Source organism: Gavia stellata, chromosome 2 (genome assembly GCF_030936135.1).
Source record: "Gavia stellata isolate bGavSte3 chromosome 2, bGavSte3.hap2, whole genome shotgun sequence".
NCBI lineage: Eukaryota > Metazoa > Chordata > Aves > Gaviiformes > Gaviidae > Gavia > Gavia stellata.
In genome coordinates, this window is record NC_082595.1 from 105,394,328 (window position 1) to 105,417,679 (window position 23,352).

The 23,352-nt window shown below is 37.1% G+C and overlaps 1 protein-coding gene across 1 annotated transcript in view; it reads right to left on the reverse strand.

Moving 5' to 3' along the window:
* Positions 1-23,352, reverse strand: part of ITSN2 (intersectin 2) — a 69,995-nt gene that overhangs the window by 16,982 nt on the left and 29,661 nt on the right. Inside the window, exons 11-27 of the mRNA XM_059835825.1 lie at positions 22,985-23,247; positions 22,131-22,280; positions 21,761-21,901; positions 20,858-20,945; positions 19,968-20,107; positions 17,118-17,254; positions 14,659-15,104; positions 13,451-13,572; positions 11,273-11,448; positions 10,843-10,987; positions 10,112-10,317; positions 9,228-9,292; positions 8,132-8,298; positions 7,766-7,811; positions 7,456-7,577; positions 5,676-5,772; positions 4,370-4,561 (exon numbers count right to left, since the gene is read on the reverse strand). Of these exons, the coding sequence (XP_059691808.1) occupies positions 4,370-4,561; positions 5,676-5,772; positions 7,456-7,577; positions 7,766-7,811; positions 8,132-8,298; positions 9,228-9,292; positions 10,112-10,317; positions 10,843-10,987; positions 11,273-11,448; positions 13,451-13,572; positions 14,659-15,104; positions 17,118-17,254; positions 19,968-20,107; positions 20,858-20,945; positions 21,761-21,901; positions 22,131-22,280; positions 22,985-23,247 (2,703 nt within the window). The remainder of the gene's footprint in view (positions 1-4,369; positions 4,562-5,675; positions 5,773-7,455; positions 7,578-7,765; positions 7,812-8,131; positions 8,299-9,227; positions 9,293-10,111; positions 10,318-10,842; positions 10,988-11,272; positions 11,449-13,450; positions 13,573-14,658; positions 15,105-17,117; positions 17,255-19,967; positions 20,108-20,857; positions 20,946-21,760; positions 21,902-22,130; positions 22,281-22,984; positions 23,248-23,352) is intronic.

Consider the following 23,352-nt stretch of genomic DNA (forward strand, 5'->3'; position numbering starts at 1 on the left):
TAAAATTCTGGAGCTGTTGAGTAAAATCAGAATAAATTATTAATCTTCATGTGTTAAAAAAATAATGTGGACCTGCAACATGCAACACCTCAAAGCCACTGATACCATGAACTCTTACTCCATAATCATAAAGAGAAGTTACTTGGCAATAACTAGAGAACTTCAAAATGTGTTGTCCATATATACACACAGAAATGCACCTGCCACAAGCATGTTCAGAAGTTGTTTTTTCACTATGAACACCCTTGAAAATTGGTCAGCTTCATTCATTAGACAGTGGTAGGTAGGAATTACTCTTGGACATGAACTTCTGGAAATATGGATCCTTGCTGAAAGGACAGGACTTGCCTCGTGTCTCTAATATGTCACATCTACAAGTAAGGTTTGGAGAGGAAAAAAAAATTAGGTAGACCTAGTGGTGTTACCACAAACATCAAGTTTGTACCTAAGGAAATTCACACCGTTGCCATATGCGTGTCAAGAACAGTCTACAGATAGAGGTTCTGTTCCCAGTCTAACCAACTTTTGCCATCTACTGACAGAAGGCAGAGCAGGCAGGGGAAGGGGGTGCTTATCAGGCTATGGGGACTACCTGGAGCTCATGTCTGAGCACCTGAAGGAGTAACTTAGATGTCTGAGGAACTGCAGCAATGCTGGTCTATGGAAATAAAAAAAAAAAGTGAACAGAAATAATAACTATACTTACATTAGAGTAGAAAGAACTGGTACAACATTCAGCTCTATGAAAGACCAGTCTCACAAAGGGTGATGAGACCTCAGATAAGATGAACTAGAAGCCTCTGCACGCAGACCATAGGTACGTCCACCCAGCTGAGTTGTCCAGTTCTCAGCAAGAATGTCTCCAAGAGGTGAACAGATCTCTAACGTTAAGAGACATCCAGCAACCAAGTATGCAGATGTAGCTGGAGCATCTGTCTTGCCTCCATCTGAGGTATGTGAGGGGAGAAAATCTCAACCAAAGAAAATATAAGGACAAGGCTCAGACTGGTCCCATGGATAAGATGACAAACTGAAAAAGGCTATCTCGCTGAAAAAGCCAACAAATAAGGAAAGAACAAGTTTCTAAGAGCAACTGTTTAAGGCAGATGAAGATTGGCTGAAAAGACAAAATTATCTCCAGACCAGGCCATGACAAAGATGGTAAGTGCACCATGCCTACCCCGCCTTATACACCCCTTGGGAAGAATGGGAAGAAAACGTGGTAGACATGTCATAGACAAGTACTGGCAATACACAAAAGATCCGACCCTGAATGGTTGAACAAGCACTCAACAAAGAACAGAAGATTATGCATATTCCTTTACTTTAAATCTATAGCTATTTATATTTTGAAACCTCCTGTGTACCTTATTGATTCTTCATGATGACTTCCGTGCAAACATTATAGAATAAGGGCTATTAAAACGTCATTACAACATGAGTAAGTCTAACCATCACCAAAGTCACTGAGAGCATGACTTTCAAGTATTCTGTGTTCTGGAATCACCAGGACTCAGTTGTATTTAAGAGACTTGTTGACAGACCTATGACACCCTTAATTGATTTTTTTTTTTCCTTGCAGAGACCCTATGCCAGGATGTGCATCTACACCAACAGGAAAAGTGATCTTGTCAGCACAGCTTATTCTGTTCAGAGAGCTATTTCAGCAACCCAAGAGAAGAAACATCTTGCTGATCAAAGTTCCTTCTTTGCTAGGGAAGTTTGCTATTACAGCTATAACTAGTAAGTCCCAGGAAAGACTCTGGGTACAAAGATGGTCCATATAACAGAGTTTAAATTTGAGGGAAAAGCAGAATTTTCCTAAGCCGCAAACCTATTTCAGTAAGCCAAATCTGCCTGCTCCCTTTCAAATACCATTACATTTGACTGTCTAGAAGAGACAGTGGGAGAAACTGCTATTCTTCAATAGAAACATGACAGTACACAGATTAACAATTCTTTAAAATATAACAACGCATTTTTAAAATTATATTCTGTCATCTCTCTAAGCTGATCCCTAGAGGACCACATCAACATTTCTGTGGGAGAATTCCTTAGTGATTTCTCAAGAATACTAGTGACAGTTTCTGCACTATATTTAAATAAAAGCAAAAAATATTGTAAGGAAATGTAAGGAAGTTTGAAAGTTCAATCAGTACATATTTAAATATTTCTCTGGTTACAGAAGAATGGTACAGCGCTAGCTCACTGCTAACACAACTTATTATCTCAGACTTCACACCATACGAAAGCAGCCCAGCTGAAATCTGTGTAACGATATTGGCACAATGCTGCGCTTGAGCTAACAAGCCGTGCTGGTTTTGAGCAGGCTCTGGACTTTAAGCAGGATTTTTCCTGAAGTTTCCAAATGCATATGTTTTAATAGCACAAAAGAGTGGCAAATCCCAGCACAAAACTGATATACAAGTTCGCTTATTTGAAATACTCAGAGAATTTAAAAAAAAAATTCAACATACACTTAATTCACCAATAGGTGGATTTTGTTAATTAAGCACCAGTAGATTTGCTTCATAGCAAACAGACTACTTCTTAGACAAAAGTTTAATGACCGAGTACAGATGACCTGGTGCACATCTGCTCATCTGACTGCCACTGGTTGACCTTTGTGAATATACTTTCAAAGGAGAATTCTGTTCACACAGCCACAGTTTGATGTGGATGGAAATGTTTTTACTCCACAACATTGAAATTTGAGAAAAACACAGTCTAATGACCTATCAGCAAACAATGAAAAAAACATAATCATCACATCAAATGCTTCCAATTACAACTTGATCTTAGCACTGCTTTTGTTGAAAATTAGTGGCATACGTCATCATCTTGCACTCTACCACACTCAGCTACATAACTCTAAATGGAAACACACCTGGTGTGATAAGCCAGTATCTCCATCATTTTTTAAAATTCAGAAAGTTTTACTACACAGCCAGAATCTTAATTTTATAGCCCATCCGGATTTAGTCTATGCTACTTCGTCAAAATTGAGATTTGTGTCTCTAAACAACAACAACAAAAAAGACTTTCAAAGGATCATTTTAATGATCTAGATATGTCCAATTGAAAGAATGTTAAGTTCAATATAAATGCAGAAGTTTTTGACATCACAGCCACACCAGCCAGAAGCATTTAAAAAAAAAAAAAAGAAAAAAAAAATAATCAATGTGTTACCAAAAATGTAAGCACAGATGTAATTTAGCTAAAAAGAAAAGCTCAAGAATGGTGCATATTGTCTTTTGCCCAGGTACCATAACAAGCTACCCAGGGAAAATATTTTAACTTTCCAAGCCAAGCTGTACCTTCATTACTGAATTTGTGAATTCTTCTGTAAGAACACGACTATGTTGATCAAATCTTAAGTGCAAACTGGTCCTACACACTAGCTATAGGCTATTAAGAGTGAACCTCAACCAGATTTCTGGATGCATGTTTTTGTACTAAGAAAACTACAAATGATGCCTAGGGAAAAAATAGTAAGTGAAGGAACAAGGCTTGTTATGTCAAAGGAGCAACTTTTACATTAAGATATGTTCCCAAACCCACTGATGTCATGGGTTGATATAAAAGTTGGTTTAATCACAGTGCCCCAGGATGAAAAGCTGAGGGAGTAAAAATGGTGGTAATTTTCTCCGGGGAGAGGAGCCAGAAAAAACGGGGTGTGCATGGCAGGGGAGACACCGGAAACCTTTACTGTGTTCACGTGCAAAAAAGACAGAAAATTTTCACCATCAGATAGGTGTATATTCTAGCATTCAGTTCTCAGCCTGCTGCTGATAATTTTCAACTTAATGTGTGTTTTGATATATATCTTGTTTCTCAGAATTGGATGAAAGCTGGATCGCTGGAAGCCAGGACACGTGTATTTACCATAGGATCACTTGTTAATGCTAGAATCTTTTCCCTATCTGTTCTATGGTTATTTTTACTTGACTGATAAATAGTTTAAATATAAGTTAAAGATGAGTACAGCAGACACTTTTTCATATTTTATAAAACTCAAGCAAGCTCTATAATTGAGTACAGTACGCCTGCACTGACTCCCAGTCAGTGGCAGTTATCAAACATCAGCACCTTTAGTTGAAGGGGAACACCTACCAAATGTAGTATTTTAGCTCACTCTAGCACTCTTACTATTACACACCGGCTGGTTGATAATGTGCTGGTGGTTCGTAGGTTAAATAGAAAAGTATTTGAAGTATTTAGTACTATAGTAAAGTATTTAAAGAAAGGGTAATTAAATTACCAATAAATTCAGCTGATGCCCGGAACTCCAAATTCTAAACACAAAGCAGAATAGCAATGCACCTTTGAAATAACGTAACAAAATTAATAAAAAATAAAAGTTGCTTACACTGCTGACTTGGATCAGAATCCGTGGTCATCTTCACATAGTTTGAAGGGAAGAGACCTGTCACACCACTGATTTCTCCTTGCCACCAGTCAGCATCATCTTTGCTCAGTACATTAATAAGCTGCCCTTTGGAGAAACTGAGCTCATCTTCATTGTTTGCCGTATAATCATACATCGCTATCACTTGACACACTATGAAGAACACACAAATATAACAGAACACTGTTACACAAGTATTAAGACTAGTTTTGAGTGTTTTACATAACCACGGGAAAGAAACAACAATTTCATGTACACTGTTACATAAGAAAAACGCCACATGATCTTATCTTGAGGTGGAACTGTCCTCCCTTTCATTTTTTTTTAATTAGGCCAGGCAGAAATTTTTATTTCCACTTTATATATCTATGCACTTATATAGCTAATTGATTCAGTTGGTATAGCATCTATTGACCTTCTAAACATTTAAAAATATAATCAACTATGCTTCTATGTCTTTTACTGGCTCTGAAAAAAAAGTGAGTTTGATTATCTTACAGCTGATACTTGTGAGAAAAACGTGGCAAAGGCAGAGGAAATGTGCATTAGCTAATCGTGAGCTGCTAGTTTAGCCAAAGGGAAGTTTTGTCCAGTAATACCCAGGAAGCTGTTGTATAAGCAAATCGTAGCTGTGGAGAACAGCACAATTTAAGCATGGAGAACCAAAAAAGCTCCTTTTCTGTGAAATAATCTCATTTGTACCCGGCCTTTCAAATGGAAAAATCTAGTGGAAATTTGCTGCTTAGTTTCCCTCCTTATACAGAGCAGTGCATGTAATTCCAGAGCGTTTGTCAATGATTGCTAGTTTTCGGTAAGATTTTTGCTAGTATTTGGAAACATGGAGTTTCCAAATGAGAAGAGTGTGGCTCTTCAGTGCATTCAGCAAAATTAAAAAGCTCTTGCCATACAAGATGGACTGCTGATCCTCACAGATTTCTGGATATAAACATCTTTGTATGACTGAGACTTTCTGTTGTAAGGTATGTAGAGGATAGAATACGCTAGGGAGGGACCCTACAAAGAACTGTTCTGATTAAGAAGTTGTGAGATTTTGCCTTCTTTGGACAGAGGTAAGAGCTGAATGGACAAGCCTGTCAAAAGACCCAGATTCTGACTAGGACTTTAGCTTCCACAGTGACACCACAGTCAGATAGGGCCATTATCATAATAGTACGCTAGTTATGTAATTCAGACTAGTATCTGAACAATTGAAGCAGTTACATAAAATACTCTAAATGAAATATAAAGTCTTTTTTTTTTTTTTCACCTGAGGGAGCAGCAGCTGTGGTTCTTTCACTGCTCGGACCCAGTAATTTCACATGGCTGGCAGGGAACCATCCTTTCTGTCTCTTTTTCCCTCTTGCCTGTAAACGTTTAAAACTATTATTACACAATTAAGAAACCGAATAGTCTGTAGACTGGGAAAAAAAGCAACAAATGCATCACACAGTTTTGCCAACATGAGACAAAAAGTCAGGCTTCCAAACACCAACTAAATACTAAACAGATCTTCAAAAGGAAAAAAATCTGGCTAAAGGATAAAACAACCCAACTCAAATAAAGCTGCACCCTAATATGTTCTGGCAACTGTATTAATCAAAAATTTTCAAGTGCAGCTAATTATTTCAGTGCACAATTTAACTGTAGGGCTGAAAATTCGCTCTACGAACTTTCCACTTATGCATCATATAAGGAGTCTCTAATGAGATACCCAGAACAGAGGTAACAATTGCCATAAGCCACTTTTGAAAATCCTGACCTTAGTATTTGATATCACTTCCTACCTAGTACAGCATGTGAGAGTTTGAGAATTTCCTCATTTTTTAGTCCCACAGGTAAAGATGATCTCTGCACACAGTGAAGAAACAAATGTACTTCAAAGTGCACAAAAAAGTCATGATGTAAAAGTGAGCATAGATTTTAGAAATCAGTAACTGCAGAGTGATCTCTATTACAACAAAAAAAAGAAAAACTAGCAAGAATTGACAATTATGTATCTTAGTTTCCCTTCCCCCACTTTTTTTTTTTTTTATTCTTTGAAGCTTCTTCCTGAACCAGCACCAGGCCTACTTTTCTTAAAATACAAACTATTCATTGTTCTCTGTATTTATTTTTTTGCACATACTATGAATAAATTTTCCACTGCTGTTAATTCACAGAAACTCAGTGCACCAATTTCTCAACTTGCTCACTGCGATCTCTCCTCCTGTATCTGTAAAGCAGGCTGGTTTTAAAAACAGGTGCTGAATAGTTATATCAGCCCTATTCTAACTGTAGGAGGAAGATAGGTGTTAACAAGGGTATTCACTCAAAACAGAGTGTGTGCAGCTGTAGAATACCTTGGGAAAGGCCAATTAAGTGATGCTAAGAGAACAGAACTTTCTATTGTGCTGTTCAATCCCAATATTGGAAATAGCATTCAGTATTGGAAGTAACATGTTTAAATTCAGGCTAACGCTGTAGATTCAGCTAAAGAAAAGGGTAACAAAGAGACATTATAAGATCATGAATTAACTTTTTGCATTGGTTGCAGAGATGAAGGCTATTATGGACGAGATCCATGGGGCTCCAAAAGTCCAAATAGCAACTATGATTTAAGAAGAACGTCATGTAACAGTACCCTCAACCCTTGGGACTAGAAATTCATCACTAGTGGGGAAAGGAGAAAAGTGGGAACAGCAAACTTCGCAATAAACTAGCTTCCAACTCCAACTTCCAAGAATTCCTGTTCTTTCATTAGAATAATTTTACAATTTAATGTTTCACCAATTAAATCCTAACCAATTTATTAACTGTCAACATCCCTCTTCCCTCTCCCATTCACATGTTCATTCACAGTTTTACTTTTTTCTGTGGCCAAACAAAAAACCCCAGCAACCCAGGGTTTAATTAAAAAACTTCTTTTTCCCCAAATATGGTTTATACAAGATGAAAATAACTTTCTAGACAGCTTTTAGAATGTTATACTTAGTTGTTTTCTCAAATTAAACCCAAGATCACCTCTTTGCTGCTCATGAAGTCACAATTATTTCTTCTTGAACAATTACCTGCAACTCTCCTTGCCACCATCCACTAGCATTTTTCTTCAGAATAAGTATTAGCTGTCCTGGAGCAAGACTAAGCTGTTCAGTTCCTGATGCAGCATAGGCAGTAGTAACCTGAGCAATTTCTGAAAAGATAATATATTAATTGCATTTGTTACTTTTTCATTACAGTAAGACCTAGATGCACAGAAATATCCTGGTACATATCTTGCAGCTAAGCATATTAGCCACCATTAAAACACTGCTATGAACCTACATGCTCATTGTCACTTAAGAAACAGTCTTAAACATTAAAAAGTTATCACAAACTTACCAGGTTTCTTATTTATTGTTCCAGTTTTGCCAACGTTACTAGAAGCCTACAAAAACACAACAATCATCTTTTAATGTGCAACAAAACCAGTAGTGTTTACACCAGCTTTAAGCATGCAGACAGAAAAGCACGTGAAGATTTTAATTTTAAGCCCTTATTTAACAAAATACCATCCAGCGTGGAGAGAGACAGTGTGACTCTGTGGCTACAGCACTGATTTAGCACTCAAGCTACCTAGGCTTTTCTTTTCTGTCAAGCGTATTAACCTCTGCTTAAAATCACTATCTAAGAGCTAGGTATCAATACCAGTAATACAATAAAATTGAGAGAAAGCATCGTGCATTAATTCTCAGAATACAAACTCACTTCTTGATCCTTTGGTCTGACGTAATTGGAGGGGAAGATTCCAGTTCTGCCATCAATGCTCCCAGTCCACCATTCCCCTTCCTTCTGCGTCACTAGAATTTCCTCGCCTTCCGTGAAAGTCAAGTCACCAGGCTCAGAGCTTGAATATGAATAGAGCGCAACATACTCTGTGCAAACAGCACATATAAACAAGGAGACAGTAGTTTCAGATAAGAGGATAAAAGTATGTCAGATGCAAGTAAAGCTATCTTTGGTATCAGCATTCATCAGTGTGTTCATAACATGGATCATGTCTTCACAAGTTTGTGAATCAACCTACCTAATTGCTTGGTTGTAATCACACCTCACCTCATGCTTACACCTCTGAATTACAGGTACACAACTTTGTACAGACAGATGAATTTGGCACAGTGAGAGTTACTACCCTATGATCATCCTGCGGGTCAGCAGAGGCCTGTAGACCACTGTTTGAAGACTCATCTCTTCCATTAAGTATTCCACCCTACCTCTGTGTTTCACAGCAAGCATGTACATTCCACACCTAAACCTGATTAAAACTATTCTTATCTGACTAACATAGCAAAAATGAAAAAACACAAGTGGAATTAAACTATAATTGGGGAAGCATGTAGATACACTAGATGAAAAGGCTTACAAAGTGCTTCCCACCATTTTTTCTCCACTAATATTTGTTTTCTCTACTCCCTACTGATTAAAAGAGAATGATCCACACTCAGGAGACTAAAAATCCCTTCTCATGTCTCTATGGTACAGCACAAGAAAGTAGAGAACAGCAGGAAAAGAACTCAGCTTATGGGTATGAGGTTTATTTAAGTTTTCAGAAGTAAATTAATGCTTGAGCAAAAGTCCTAAAATCAAAACCAAAACCCAGGCCTATGCTCAACCTGAATTAGTTATAAGCTTTACTTAAGTTCCTGTTTTAGAATTCCCATAACAGTAGCTCAACATTTGCACTCTATCTTTCGGACAAGCATTAAAGACCTGCTCAGAAACTCTTCACATATTTAAGCTTATTCACATGCCGTTAAGCAGAAACAGACTGTATCATTAAGGAGCATATTTCATGCTGTCTTACCTTCTCCTGCTGCGTAAGACTGTGTATTAGGCTTTTTGTTTACAGCTGCATAAATAGCTTCTGGTCTGCAGAAAGAAAGAAAAGTTTGAGTAACTAAAAATGCTGATCAAGAACAAATCTCTTTATTAGGATGAGACTAAGTTCACTTTGGTTATCTCCAAGCTGGCATTGCCACTGAATTAACTGCAAAGACTTTCCTGACTGTCAAACAGTGACAGGTATTACTGATATTTAAGATATGAATGGCATCCAAGAGCACACCACTTAAAAGTGATGAAAGACGAGAAGATATATTCACAAATCACGCTATCCAAAAGAAGTACAAATTAAAGATTTCTCTCATTCTAGAGAATTTGTAAGAACTTTTATCATAATGCATGAAAAGAACAATTCACACACTACAGTACAGCCCATCCCAGCAGAAACCAGACTTTGAATTATTACCTGAACAGTTACCTTGCAGCATTAGAATAGGCATAATGATCTTTTCAAGTAAAGAAAAATACACTCTTTCTGCAAGACATGCCTTACGAGCTTACAATTCTTTGTAGGTCTATTAGAAATTGGCACCTTCGGAGGCAGAATGCAACTACACTGCAAGAGAGGTGACTCTAATGAACCAAAACAAAGTCTGGCACTTGATGAATAATCTACCACCACTGATTTTTCGCAGCACTCAGCCTTGGAAGACTGTCTGTTTACACAGTAGTGAGCCCAACATTACTAGGCTTGCCAGAATGAAATAATAAAAGCCTAAAATGGCACTGTATAAATTGCAAACAGTATTTATATTCTGCACTTTAAAGCACTGCAGGAGTTTTGCACTCTGAACCACCTTTTTTTTGTAAACTATTGAATAAAACAAAAACAAAAGTCATACTTACTCCTCTTTCTTGATTTCACTCCCAGGTAACAGCTTAACGTAAGATTTTGGAAACCAACCCCTTCCTCCATGTACCTCTCCAAACCACCAGTTTTCCTGCTGCTCCAGGACAGTAATTATATCATTTTTTGAAAAATTCAAGTGGTTATCTTTTTTTGCAGTCCAAGAGCAAAGTGCTTGTGCTTTTAAGTTCTCAACAGGTTGCCCCTGTTAAGACAGAAGCAGAGATGTTGATCGACCACACTACCCCAAATTGGTGCAAGTGTTAAAAAAAAAAACCAAGCCAACCAACCAAACAGCAATGTATCTTTTAACTGCAGTCTAAACAATTTCATTCCTAACTGTCGGCTGAATAATTTGTTGTTTGGTCAACAACATTTTACATTGCTGTATACAACCTGTTGACTCAGGAACAGTATCTCAACTCTGTTTCTTATTTGCTAGAAATATCTTGTGTCTAATTACAGGTGAAAATTATTATAGAATTATGAAACATACTGCATGAGTCTTCTTGCTCACTCGTCCATGGAAACGCATGGAATTACGTCAATGCACAATAGTGAAGAATTCAGACTAGTTTCTTTATCCTCTAGACTGTTCAGTGCACCCCGTATTAGAAAAGCTGTGGTTTCGTTTGGTTTGGGGTTTTTTTGTTTGTTTTGTGTTGGTTTTTTTGTTTTTTTTAAATCAGTTTAATTAACATCAATCTAAAATACAGCAAATTCTCCATACCTGTCCATGAATGGGTGAAACCGATCCGGGGGACACAGTGCGAGTAAAAGCTGATTTCTGTTGCCATGCTGTATTAACATTCAGGCTAGAAAAAGGTATGTTTTGGTAATCAGATTCTTCTGCAGATTTACTTGGTGAAAGTGGTCTGCAAATTGAATACAGGCATATTTAACACATCACAATTTTTATTTCAAAAGTACATCAAGCAGAATCACTTTTTTTCAAACGTATATAAAACAGATACTCTACACAATGCGAAGTAGACTATCAAATACTTAAAATTTCCAAGCTAAGACTTTCAGGTAGGTTCTTCAGTAAGTTTTCTGCATTTATATTTTAAAAAACAAACACCGAATGAAACTATACAGCACATTACGTGTTAGCTAAATTTAGAAAAAGCAATTTTAACACAAACATAAAAAAACCTCACTCTGAAGCAGCTGAGGTAGTAGATAAAGATACTGTAGGAGGAAGTAAGGCCTTCTTAGGAGATAAAGATTTTTCTCCTTCTGGTATTTTTTCTACATAATTGCATGGAAACCAGCCAAAATGTCCTTGAAAACTCCCATAAAGCCAACCAGGCTCTCCCACAGTTTTTTCATCAACCTATGGACAGGAGGACAAATACAAAGAAAACACAATGAGCAGCATGAAACGAACAGGGTATCTAGTGCATCAGCACCTGCTGGCACTCTGAACTGAACACTGATAGAACGATCAGCATTTTCATTCTCTTCGCTTTCAGAACTGAGCTGATTTTGCCCTGTTCAAGAAACAGGGTGATGATGCAGTTGCACTGTTTTTAGACACAGGTAAAGACAGGCCTCAAAGACATTATATTCCTTCAGATGGGCCCCAAACATGCACATTGAGGACCATGTACTATACCTGGAGTCATTATAACTTGCCAAAAATTATAGTGCGTTGTGTTGTATTTTGCCGATTGCGCAGCCAAGAGGCAGCAGCTGGTGAGCCTAGCAGTGCATGAAAACAACTGCTGCAGTTCTGCTTACAGATGTAATTAACTGTGTCATTTGACTGCATCCAAAAATTCTGTTATTTACTATACAATTAAGTAGAGAATAGAAACATAGAATCATTTAAGTTGGAAAAGACCTTTAGGATCATCAAGTCCAACCATAAACCTAACACTGCCAAGTCCACCGCTAAACCACATCCCTAAGAGCCACATCCACATGTCTTTTAAATACCTCCAGGGACGGTGACTCCACCACCTCCCTGGGCAGCCTGTTCCAATGCTTAACAACTCTTTCAGTGAAGACATCTTTCCTAATATCCAACCTAAACCTCCCCTGGTGCAACTTGAGGCCGTTTCCTCTCATCCTATCGCTTGTTACTTGGGAGAAGAGACTGGTACCCAGCCAAGAGCATCCTTAAACATTCATAGCAATATTGAAGTCTCCATTATGCTGCAAATTAGTCAAAATTAGCTAAAAATTAGCAGCTCATCAGAAACTATCAGCTAGTTAACTTAGTTGAGGTTTGGGGTATAAGAGAAGAAGGAGGCGGCGGCGGCTGTTGGCCTATTTCTAAAATAAGTTATCAGTAGTTAAATGACACAGTTAATTATATCTGAGAAGGAAGCCAAACCAAAACTTACTTCTCTTGTTCCCTCTTCCACGCTTCATTGGTATGAAAATATAAATAAATTATTTAACACTGTCAAACTGAAGGCTAATACTTACGTGGTTTAATATTTTGTACCACATTGCTTTGTAAATTCTTCCTTATCACCTACCTATATCGCTTATAATCTGAATGAGGAGGAACCATATGGACTTATATATTAGATATATCTATATAAAAATTGTATTACCACAGTTGTAAATCAGTTTTCACAAGTCTACCTGCATGCACATGCTTTCAAAAACATGTATGCTGACAAGTCATAAAATTACACAAAATAACACAGATTTCAACTGAGAAGCCAGAAGACATTTCCAATCTTATGCTCCTGCTGTAATATTATAGATAGCATATTCAGCTGAATCCAGAAAAGTGCTACAAAGAATGGACACAGAATAAACTACTTTAGATACTTGCCTGAGGGAGCATTTACAAAGGACCAGCCAACAAGAGGCAGAAGTCTATGCTAACAGTACATTAGGAAACAGTATTAAGATTCAGAAGAACCTTTCATATCTACTTGTTAAATAACTAGTTTGTTTAATTTGAATTGAAATGGCATTAATAATTTTGTCACTTTATATAGCCATTCATGTCTCTATTTTCTACACTCATATTTCAAGTAGACGCTTAAAGGCCGACCTGTACATGTGCAACGAACTGCAGCAACTACATCATTCCTGATTAACTGATTTCAGAAAGTTTATGTTTAGAGTTCACTATTGTTATTCTAAACAGATTCTCAGCACCTCTAGGATGTATAAGATCCAAAGAAAGATTTTAGCTGAACTAATCCTTAACCTGTTAAAAACCAAACAAAAAACCCCAATCAAATTTAAATTTTGAGTGAGTCTTAAAATATATCAAAATAATGCTTTTGACACTTAAGACATTGGTTTATCTTAAGGATGGGGAAAAGAGGTTGGGTTTTTGCAAGTTAAATGGCAATGGCAAATCTTACCTGAATTATATCCCCAGTATTAAAGCTCATCTCATCGTGATTCCTTGCTTCAAATGGATATAAAGCTCTATAATTTACCAAGGCAACTGAATTCCTAGACTCTGAGACACTAACTGCATTGCCTGAAAGGATAAGAAAACTAGTTACCATTTTAATACAGCTGAAAGACATGCACTTAGTTGGAGCCCTACCATTCTAAGCAACGGGTATGAATATAAGAAGAGAACTGTTCTTGCCCCAGAGTCAAAGGAGATCACTAGCTCAACAGGCTGATAGGATGCAAGACAATGCAAGAGTTTAACATGCTAATCATAGTAAAACACAGGCAATAAAATGCATTGTCTTCTGAAGTGAAAAAATTACATCTTCATATTCTCATCTTTCCTTGTCAAACCGCTCTGGCTAAGCCAATGCTTTAATACAGTCTCATTTAATGCAATTATATTTTCCAAGTTGAAAGTTACCACTGCTACAACAGTAAGTCTTCAGCAGCAGTTGTGAAGATTTTACTTAGAAACCTAAAATACCACGATTTCTATTTTCTTGGCATCTGTGTTCTCCAAGCATGTGACTGATGTTGCTAACAATGAATGTTTTACAAGGTGTAGCTGAGGTGTGCAAGTATCTTTCAGCACTGCTGTAATTTGGTTCTTGCTGAACTCAGTGGAAAATAAAAACTGACAAGAACTAAAGAAGGATGGAACTAATCAAAACTGCCTTTGGGGAAAATATTGCTAAACCTGTATTTTTTGAAGTCCCACAACTGGAGTTAGGTTGACTTCAGTTCTTTGGTTTTTAGTAAGTCATTGAGTAATGAGAAAGAAACTAGATTTCAATGTTAATAAATCACTTCGCTGAGCATTACCTGCCCATCCACTCCTCCATATTAGCATTCTGCTTTAATGACAGAAAGTGCAGGCCTTAGGAAAAAGCTAAAATATTACTGTTTCCAGCATCTGTGATTCATTGGCCATGATCACTGGAAGATTTGTCATCACAGTCACACGTGCTGAAAACTGGTAGAAGTAACCTAAGTTAATAGGTTGATTTCTAACTAAAGACATGAAACATTGCTGGGGGGGTTTTTTAATAATATTTTAGACAGTACGCCTGCCATAGTGTCACACTAACAATAATACATTTAAAGAATGAAGTAACGCTCAGGAAAATAAGACCATTAAAGCAGAAATCTAACAGACTAAAATTACCTTCATTTTTCCAGGGTGGCTTAAGACTTTTACCCTCTGTTGGTTTCAACAGATCTGCAAACTTCTCATTTATGTTTAATTTAGAAGTGCGTTTCTCCACATCTTGAGAGTTGGTCACTTCTTTTATCTTCTTTATTTCTTCCTTCTGCTTACGCCTCTCCTCAGCTTCTTTTGCAATTTGTTCTTGCTTCCTTTTATCTTCTTCCAGTTGCCTCTGCCTTTGTTGTTCTGTTTCCCTCAAGATCGTAGCTTGTCTATTTTTCTCCTCCTCTGCATGAAGCTGTTGTTTATTTTCCCTTTCTCTCATCAGAGCAACTGCTTCTTCAGCTTTCAGTTTTTCTTGAACTTTTTCCTGCATTCGTTCTTCCTCCAATCGCTTCTTTTTCTCTTCTTCTTCCCTTCGGATATTTTCCTGCCATCGGTTCTCCTTCTCCCGTTTTGCTTTTCTGAAAGAAAAGAATGAGGGGCGGGAGGAGAACATTCAGGTAAAAATGAATGAGATGTGTCCACAGAGTAATCAACTGCACCTGTCAGTAAAACTGAGTCTATGATACTGATTACTCTCCTCTCTGGGCAATAAGCTCTTCCACAGGAGACAATGCTTTGTCTTAATGTGAGTGCCAGGATATTTCACATATAAGTAACAAAAACGGATTAAAATTCTTGGTACAGAAACACTGTCACATGCAGTGACACTACTTGGGCAGTGCCTCCACGAGCACTTCTGCTCACCTACGTCCTGATGAGCAAGAAGTCATCTGTTAATTGAACAAAAGTGGTTTTAAGCCAAGGTAGTATCCAAATCTCATGCTTGGAAACTAAAATTTCCAAACACATCAATACCAAAATTTCACTCTGGTACATACATAAAAACAGCCTTTGCATACTGATCTTTACAACTACTGAAGGCAAAAAATTAAAGCAGTAATCTATTTAATACGCTTATTCCCGCCACTGCCACGCTCTTCAGCAGACAGAACCCTGAAATCTGACTGTGTTCTCCGAAATTACTCAGATTTTATCCTGTGCCTCATCTCTCCAAAGAGGTTATTATCCAATTCAACACCCTTAAAAACCATTGTATATTAGCTGTCGAGACCCTTCTTCTGAAAAGAGCGGACCTAACCCTTTGGGCCACCTTCTGAAGAGGTTCTTGAGGAGGGACCATGCCTAGAGGAGACTGCTTCATCAAATCACTGTGGGAGGTCCACTCATCTGATGGTCATTTTATTGTGTTTTCAAGTACATGACAGGGTCTAGTAGGAGCTGTGCAGCAATGTTGTTACTCTATCATATAGCTATGTTCAACAGAAAAATTAACTGGCTAACTTTATACATACGGCATACGGTTCTCTTAAAGGGACTGTCACAAATGTTAGGGAACTCCATTACACTGTTGTAGAAAAATGTTGTCGTGAGGTAAGACTCTGAATCACACATACTACAAGGTCACTACTCTGCTTCATTAAAAACAGTCAAAGCAAATATGAATCATTGAAAAACAAAATCTCTCTCAAATTAAAAAGACAAAACACAGCAATTCTCTGAATGAGAAGGAAAGTCGAAACTAGTACACCAAAGCAATTCCAGAGCTAAGGACTGCCTGCTGAGAGCACCCATCCACACCCTCTCTCTGGCACCGTTTCAATCCATGGCTGCTAAGCACAAAATAGGCAGCTGATAGCAGAAGGTCCAGAGAGAGGAAAAACAGAGTGGCATCTTAAGACAGCCAGAGTCAAACCCTAGAAACTACGGTTTCTTAATCAGTGAAACAAAAGAAAACCAAATTAGTTGGGAACAAGACCATGAGAAACCAAGAGCTGAGAACAGTAAAAGTTTGAGTGCTTGATACAAGGCTGGGCTGAGCAAAACCAGGACCACATACATGAAGGGATGATTCTCTCAGACATACATTTGAATTTTGTCATTGGCCTCCTAAAAAAGGAACCAAATTTAAAACTCAAAGCTTGCTCGCTCATCCAGCTTTCAAGATTAACATAGGAATTAAGCAGTCAATACCCCTCCTATTGTCTTAAGTATTAATCTCACAACTGTCTGGATATACATGACAGAAAACTAGTACCTACTCAGTCAGAAGTGCTTTTAAGGAAATAGGTCAGATCTTTTGAAAGGCAGCAAGACAAGGCAGAAAACATAAGCAATTTTTAATGTGTGAGGATTATCTCTTAAAGGAGCTAAAAATCTTTTAAGCAAAAGTGACTATTTGGGTTATCTGAGTAAGTTTGAGGGTTTTTTTTAAAGGAAGATAAAGATTACAAAGTAGAAATTAGAACCATCTTATATCAGTGGTACTTCATATGAAAGGTTTTCTCTAAGGCAACTCACTAGGATGTATTTTTATTGATTAGACCTCCTGCTTACTACAATCAGTGTCTTAAAGTCACCACAGCATTCCTTTGCTTTAAAAATTGCAAAGCTGATACATTCAGACATGGTACCTTGCAGCCTCGTCTTCCAGTCGCTTTTTCTGTGCAAGTTCAGTTCTTCTTTTTTCAACCTCTCTTATTTTGTCCTGTTTGATCCTGTGGAGCTGCTCCAAGGCTAATTGCTGTGTGCTGTAACTTTCTCTCAGGTCCTAACGAAGAAACAGAACAATGTACATCAAAGGAATAAAGCAAATCTTTTAAGAAAAGCATCCAGGCATTTTAATGCTTTCTGAACCAAGTTTTAATACAAGTGGACAAAATAATATTATTAATAGTCCTTGGAGGTCACTGTAAAGAAAATCAAATAAACAGAAGTATAGAAGTAGCTGGCAGGTTTGCAAAGCCTTTGACGTAACTTAGGCTTTCAAAGAGCCCTTCCAGTCATACACCTGCTGGAAATGGCAAAAATGACAGAGGAGAAGGGAAGATATAAAACTGAGTGACATTTGCCGACATGTGACAAGACACATTTGCCGAGGAGGCAGACTTCAACTAAAAGCTACCACAATACCATGAACCTGAGAATACATCCCTTCGGTAGGGCGTTCGCCTTTGCGATGCTGTCTGAATGACCAGTCTCATATTTAAATCAGAAAAACTTTATAAAAATATCCAGCAAGCTCACCACTGTGGGAAGCCATAGCCTAAAGACACTAAATCCGGCTGGAGTTTTCCTATATTTGTAAACTTCACAATTTTACTCTTTTTCGTTCAAACGCATCCTTCAATTTCTATTCCATCTCCCTCTGATAACAAACTTTTTCATAGCAGAAAATCAGCATGAATCTTTGGGATAATTAAATTTACAGAAGAAAAAAAAAATCAACAATAGAATTACTTTAGGTTGTAGTCCACCATGTTACAAAACATCTGTAAGATACTATATTATTTTTTTCTTAGGAATCCTATTGAAACAGACTAAGCAATGCCACAGGTATACCCTGACTTTTCATATCTGATCTCATAAATGCAAACAAAGCAATTAAGAATGATCTATTCCCACTACAATATGCACCTCTACCAATAATCATGCTGCCTAAGAGATACTGTGCAATGTACATGAAAAGGGCAAGATAACAAGATTTCTGTGTCACTGAGAGTCTCTGTAGCAACATATTAAACCAAACAATTGACTACTATTTTCCCCCAAACACAGTCAGCTGAGAATACTTTTTCTTCTCATTTTGCATTGAAATTGAGGATCACTATGGAAACAAAATTGCATTATGAAAACTCTTGTATCTTTGATTTAAGGACAGAATAACCGTTATGCAAAACAGAAAGGTCAGCTAAGTAATTCTGAGAATAATTTATGAGGGGAGAAAAAAATAAAAATCAAAGTCAGACTTTTGACCCCAGCAGACAAAAGCAGTGTTGAGGAAAAACAGCAAGTAGGTTTTAGTACTGGGTTAATCTGGAGGCTTAATAGCATTGCGTTTGCCATGTCATATGTCATACTCTGGCCATTGATGCTATTTCTAGACTCTTAAACTTGAACAACAATTCATTAACCTGACTCACAGCTTAAGATGTATGGATACAGGCATAGCGAGACAGGTAGAGAGAAACAGATGGGAGAAGACACTGTTTCCATCTAAGACAGTATTTCTTTTGGTTGATGTTACCGTAACTAAAACTAAAAATATCTGGGTAAAACAACTGAGTGAACATAGTCTGTTAAGAAATAAAATGGCTATCAATATTTTCCAGTTTGGCTTTCTAAGCAGGTTAGAAAAATTTTAAAGTCTTCAAGAGGATGTAAAAGCTAGCAGAAAGAAGAGCAGCCTACCGATTTTCTTTTAGGAAGATTTATTTAATAGAAGTTGTACATCCAAACAGAAAGGGTAAGCAGAGAAAAATTGCGAAATAATTAAAAACCAAAAGAGCCAAAGATTAGAAAATAACCTTAAGTAAGAGGAAGAGGTTGTTGAGACAGCTTAGCAGAGACAAAAGGCACTGAAGAACAGAATCATCCATATTCTCACACTGTAAGATAAGGCAGATAAAAAGCCAATTAATCTTTGCACTGTATTCTGCAAAACATATTTTAGGGAAGACGAAATGGTAGATGCAGCCACTGAATACGGCAAGCCATGCAATAAACAAGTAACTAAAAATGCATGTTATATCTACCCGTTTTTTAAAAAGAAAAGAAACTCCTTAAATGTTTTTATTGGAGAGTGCAGAGCCCTCACGCTGGCCCAGCATAAATCCATTACTTAAGAATAAAGTTCACATCAGTGCCACTAGGAGTAAGCTGGTAAAAAAAGTTAAGTGGATGCATGCTACCCTGCCTGAAAGTTGCATGCATTTTTAGGCAAGTCAAGAGTTGCCTCTGAAACAAAAACACCTTCAGGGCCAGTGGTCAACATTTCTTAATTTCTACACAAATAAATGGCCTATGCTTACTTTTAGGACAGTATCTAAGTCTGCTACCAGATTTTGTACTATGTATTATGAAACCCTGTATTTCTTTCAATAAAAGTTAAATGTTCAGTCCACAACTCAAAAATTGTGGCCAATATAACCTCAGTACCATAAGAACAAAATTTGCAAGGGCCTGAGAAACCTCAATTCTAAATCAAAATTAATTCTAAAAGGCAAAGTTGAGAGTGAGCAACAGTTGATTCATGCAAAGCAATGATTAGCAAGAGATTCATATTTTAGTACATTAGCAATAGTTTTAAGTGCATTTTTATTACATTATTTACTGCAAGACTTTTGGTAATTCTTATTTGACATTGGAATTTGGGGAAAGCTTTTTGGAAGCCTGGTAGAAGTGCCACCAATCTGTATGACTGGATGGAGAAATAAAGATACTGCTTACTGGTGTAAGACGAAGTATTTAGATAATGCATGTACCTCAAGCTGACTGTTAAATGCATCCATTTCAGCAAGCTTAGAAGCAGTTTCTTTCTCAAGGGCATCTAGTTGTTCCTTAAGTCTTTGGCATAATTCTTCCTTTTCTAGGGACTTCTTGTGCACTGAACTGATTCCTGTACCTGCATAAGGAAAGACAAGCAATTTTATAAGGATTTCTGTTTTCACTAATTATTTTATTATTTTCACACAGAATCATTAAGGTTGGAAAAGACCTTTAAGATCATCAAGTCCAACCATCAACCCAACATGCCACTAAACCATGTCCCAAAGTGCCATGTCTACATATTTTTTGAACACCTCCAGCGATGGTTTCCTAATATACACACATTCCCAACCTCTTCCCTCACAAAAATTCCTTGATTTACCTGTCTATTTGTATACAGCATAAAGAAGAAATGGCCCCAACACCTTACTAAGACATAGCAGCATTACATGTAATACATACAGAATAATTTCCAAGTTTTTGTGTTTTTTTTTTATATCAGACCAATTCATAGCAAAAGCTTCTCTAGATAGGGACTTCTAGTGTGATTTGATGTAAGGACCAGTGTAAACTTGACATAAATTAACTCCCTTGAGTTTATGCTACCAAAAAAAAGACAAGATGTAATAGTATCTGTGGGCTGTATAGTCTGTGTAAGTAAGGTTTCATGCAAAATCCCTGCTTTCTCGCAAAAATCTGTTTGTTTGCCCCTTATTTAGAACATGAAGGAAATAGTGAAATGCAGATGTAACAATGCTAAGATGGCACTAACTCAAAAGATATAAAAATGAAGGTGTGATTATCACCGCTGTATCCTTCAGCCTTTTCTACAAGTGATGAAAAGCCAGTAATGGAAACCAAAGAGAATTCATCTGCAGGCACTTACTCTGAGTGTTTTCAAGTTGAGCGTTTTTAATTCTTTCACTTAACAATTGCTTTTCAGGAACTAAATAGATTAGTTTATTCTGATACTCCTGCAGATATTGAAGAGAACACAACAGATTTTTAATATTGGTTGTAAATCAGTAAGTAAAAATGGGTGAATTTTCAAACATAACTTCAATTCATGCTAAGGAAACATGGATGCAAGTTATCATTATAGGGTAGAGGAAAAAATTACTTCTATACTCTCAGTATAAATACTATTAAAATGAAAGCTTTTTTACCCAAAAGCATTAACACAGCTGGAAAAAAATTAACAGATATGCTAAAATTGTAAATATTATCATGAGAACATTTAAGTTGACTGCCCCAAGCCTAACATAAAACAGTAACTTTGTATGACGCACAAGACCATGAAAAGAAGTTTCCCTGACGTGCAGGAGCCTTACATAAAAATATAGTACAGGATGATTTGCGGTAGTCAACTGATTTGAAACAATTCATGTCTTGCTGTTCAAAGAGAGAAAAAAAGAAAAAAGAGCAGCAGGGTAATTCAGCCCAAAGACCAACTTGCTCCGCATACAGAAAAACATTACTCATAAAAATTAAGAGTCTGGAGCCATAAAAGAATTCATAATTAAAGAGAAGTCAGTATTTCGGTTCACATAAAAACAGTTGAGGTTTTGACTATTGTCCAACTATCAGCTTGTTGTAGTACATGTAATAATTTCTTTAACACCACAAATAAAACTAAAAACCTATGTAGTGTTGATGGCCTTGCCGATTTCCTCTCTCCGCTATAATCAAACCGATTTACTATTCCTCCCTATGGGTATGAATTATCAACAGCTTTACAGAAAACACAGAAGTAAAGAAAAAACTACAAGCTTAACAGAAAGTCATATACCTGAAGCTGTTGTTGTAGTTGCTTGACTTCCATAATTCCTTGATCATATTTCTTATCTAATGCCTCCAGCTCAGTTTTCTGAATTTGCTTTTTGCTTCGAATATCTTGCAATCTGCCTGAGATTTGCTGATGTTTGTCCGTCTAGAAGGAAAGCAAAGACAAATTATACCACATACAACAAGTAACACTTCTTCACTAAATCTGTGGGCAATTAGTTCATGATCAATTCTTTAAAACAACCCAAAATATCTGCTTTAGATTACTCATCCAAAGCAGGGTGAAACTCCGGATAGGCCATTAACGTAGGTTCTTAGATTTGCATACTTTAAAATACTGTATTTCAAGATGTTTAGTGAAATTTCTGTCTTACCAGGGCTTCTAATTCAAGATTAAGGCTCTTCTTTTTAGAGGTCAACTTGACAATTTCTTCTTGTTCCCTGTTACGTTGATTAAGTAGTTCTTGGCGACGAATTCTCTCCCATTCCAGTCGTCGCTGGCGCTCAAGTTCTTGCTTTGCTGCCTGCAGAAAAGTTACATTACCTTGAATTACAATGGAGATGCAGAACTCTGAGATCATGATTTAATATAATGTGCTCCATTTTCAAATAGCATAACAGCAACACATCATATTGTCTTTTGTAAAGTATCTCCTTCTTACACACTTCAACATCAAAGAATAGAGGAAGTGATCCTATAAGATTCTTCATGCTATGCTCCAAACTCTGGATGAAGAAAAGCTACATAATTCAGACAGAAAGTCTGTTTAGCTTAGAATACTGCCCATAAATGAGCACATTGACAGATATTACTCATAACCTCCTTTGATTACTTCACGGAAGTACAAAAAATATACAAGTCTTACACATGCGCTAAGACACTGAATAGAAGCAAATCTTTCTCAAGTTCAACTATCAAAAAATTATCAATTATGAACTCAGTACAATCTTGTTTGGTATACAGATTTTTGCATAAAACCAAGAAATCTGTCCAAGAAAACCTCATGTCCTGTGAAACATCTGAAAATCTTCAACCTATACCAACACTTGATTCATTTATAACAGACAACGTTTTCAGACAGAAATTATGTTCTCTCTCCAAGACAACCTGCCAATGGCCATGTGAGAAGACAGAACCAAAGCCAGCATTTAAATCCTGAATGGTCTGTCAAGTGCATACTGTATGCATGTATCTTAAGGAATTAAAAAATAATTTCAAGAAAACAACCTCCCGCCTTTCTATTTCTTTCCTCCTTTCTTCTTCCCTTTGTCTTTCCAACTCTCGTTGTCTCTCCAGCTGCCTTTCCATTTCGAGTTGTTTTTTCCGTTCCTGTTCTTGACGTTCTCTCTCTCTTCGCTCTTGTTCTTCTCTTTCTTTCTGAGCCTTACGTTCAGCCTCTCTCTGCTGCTGTTCCAACAGGACCTGACGGCGTTTTTCCAGCTCCATATTTCCCCTCTCATAGTTGGCTTTCCTTTTGTCCTCAAATGTCACTAAAATAAGGAAAGGTAGTTATTTCTGTCCTGTGCAAAACACTGCTCTCAAACAAATACCTCTGTTACGCCACTAAAGATAGATACTTTCTTTTTGGCAAGCTC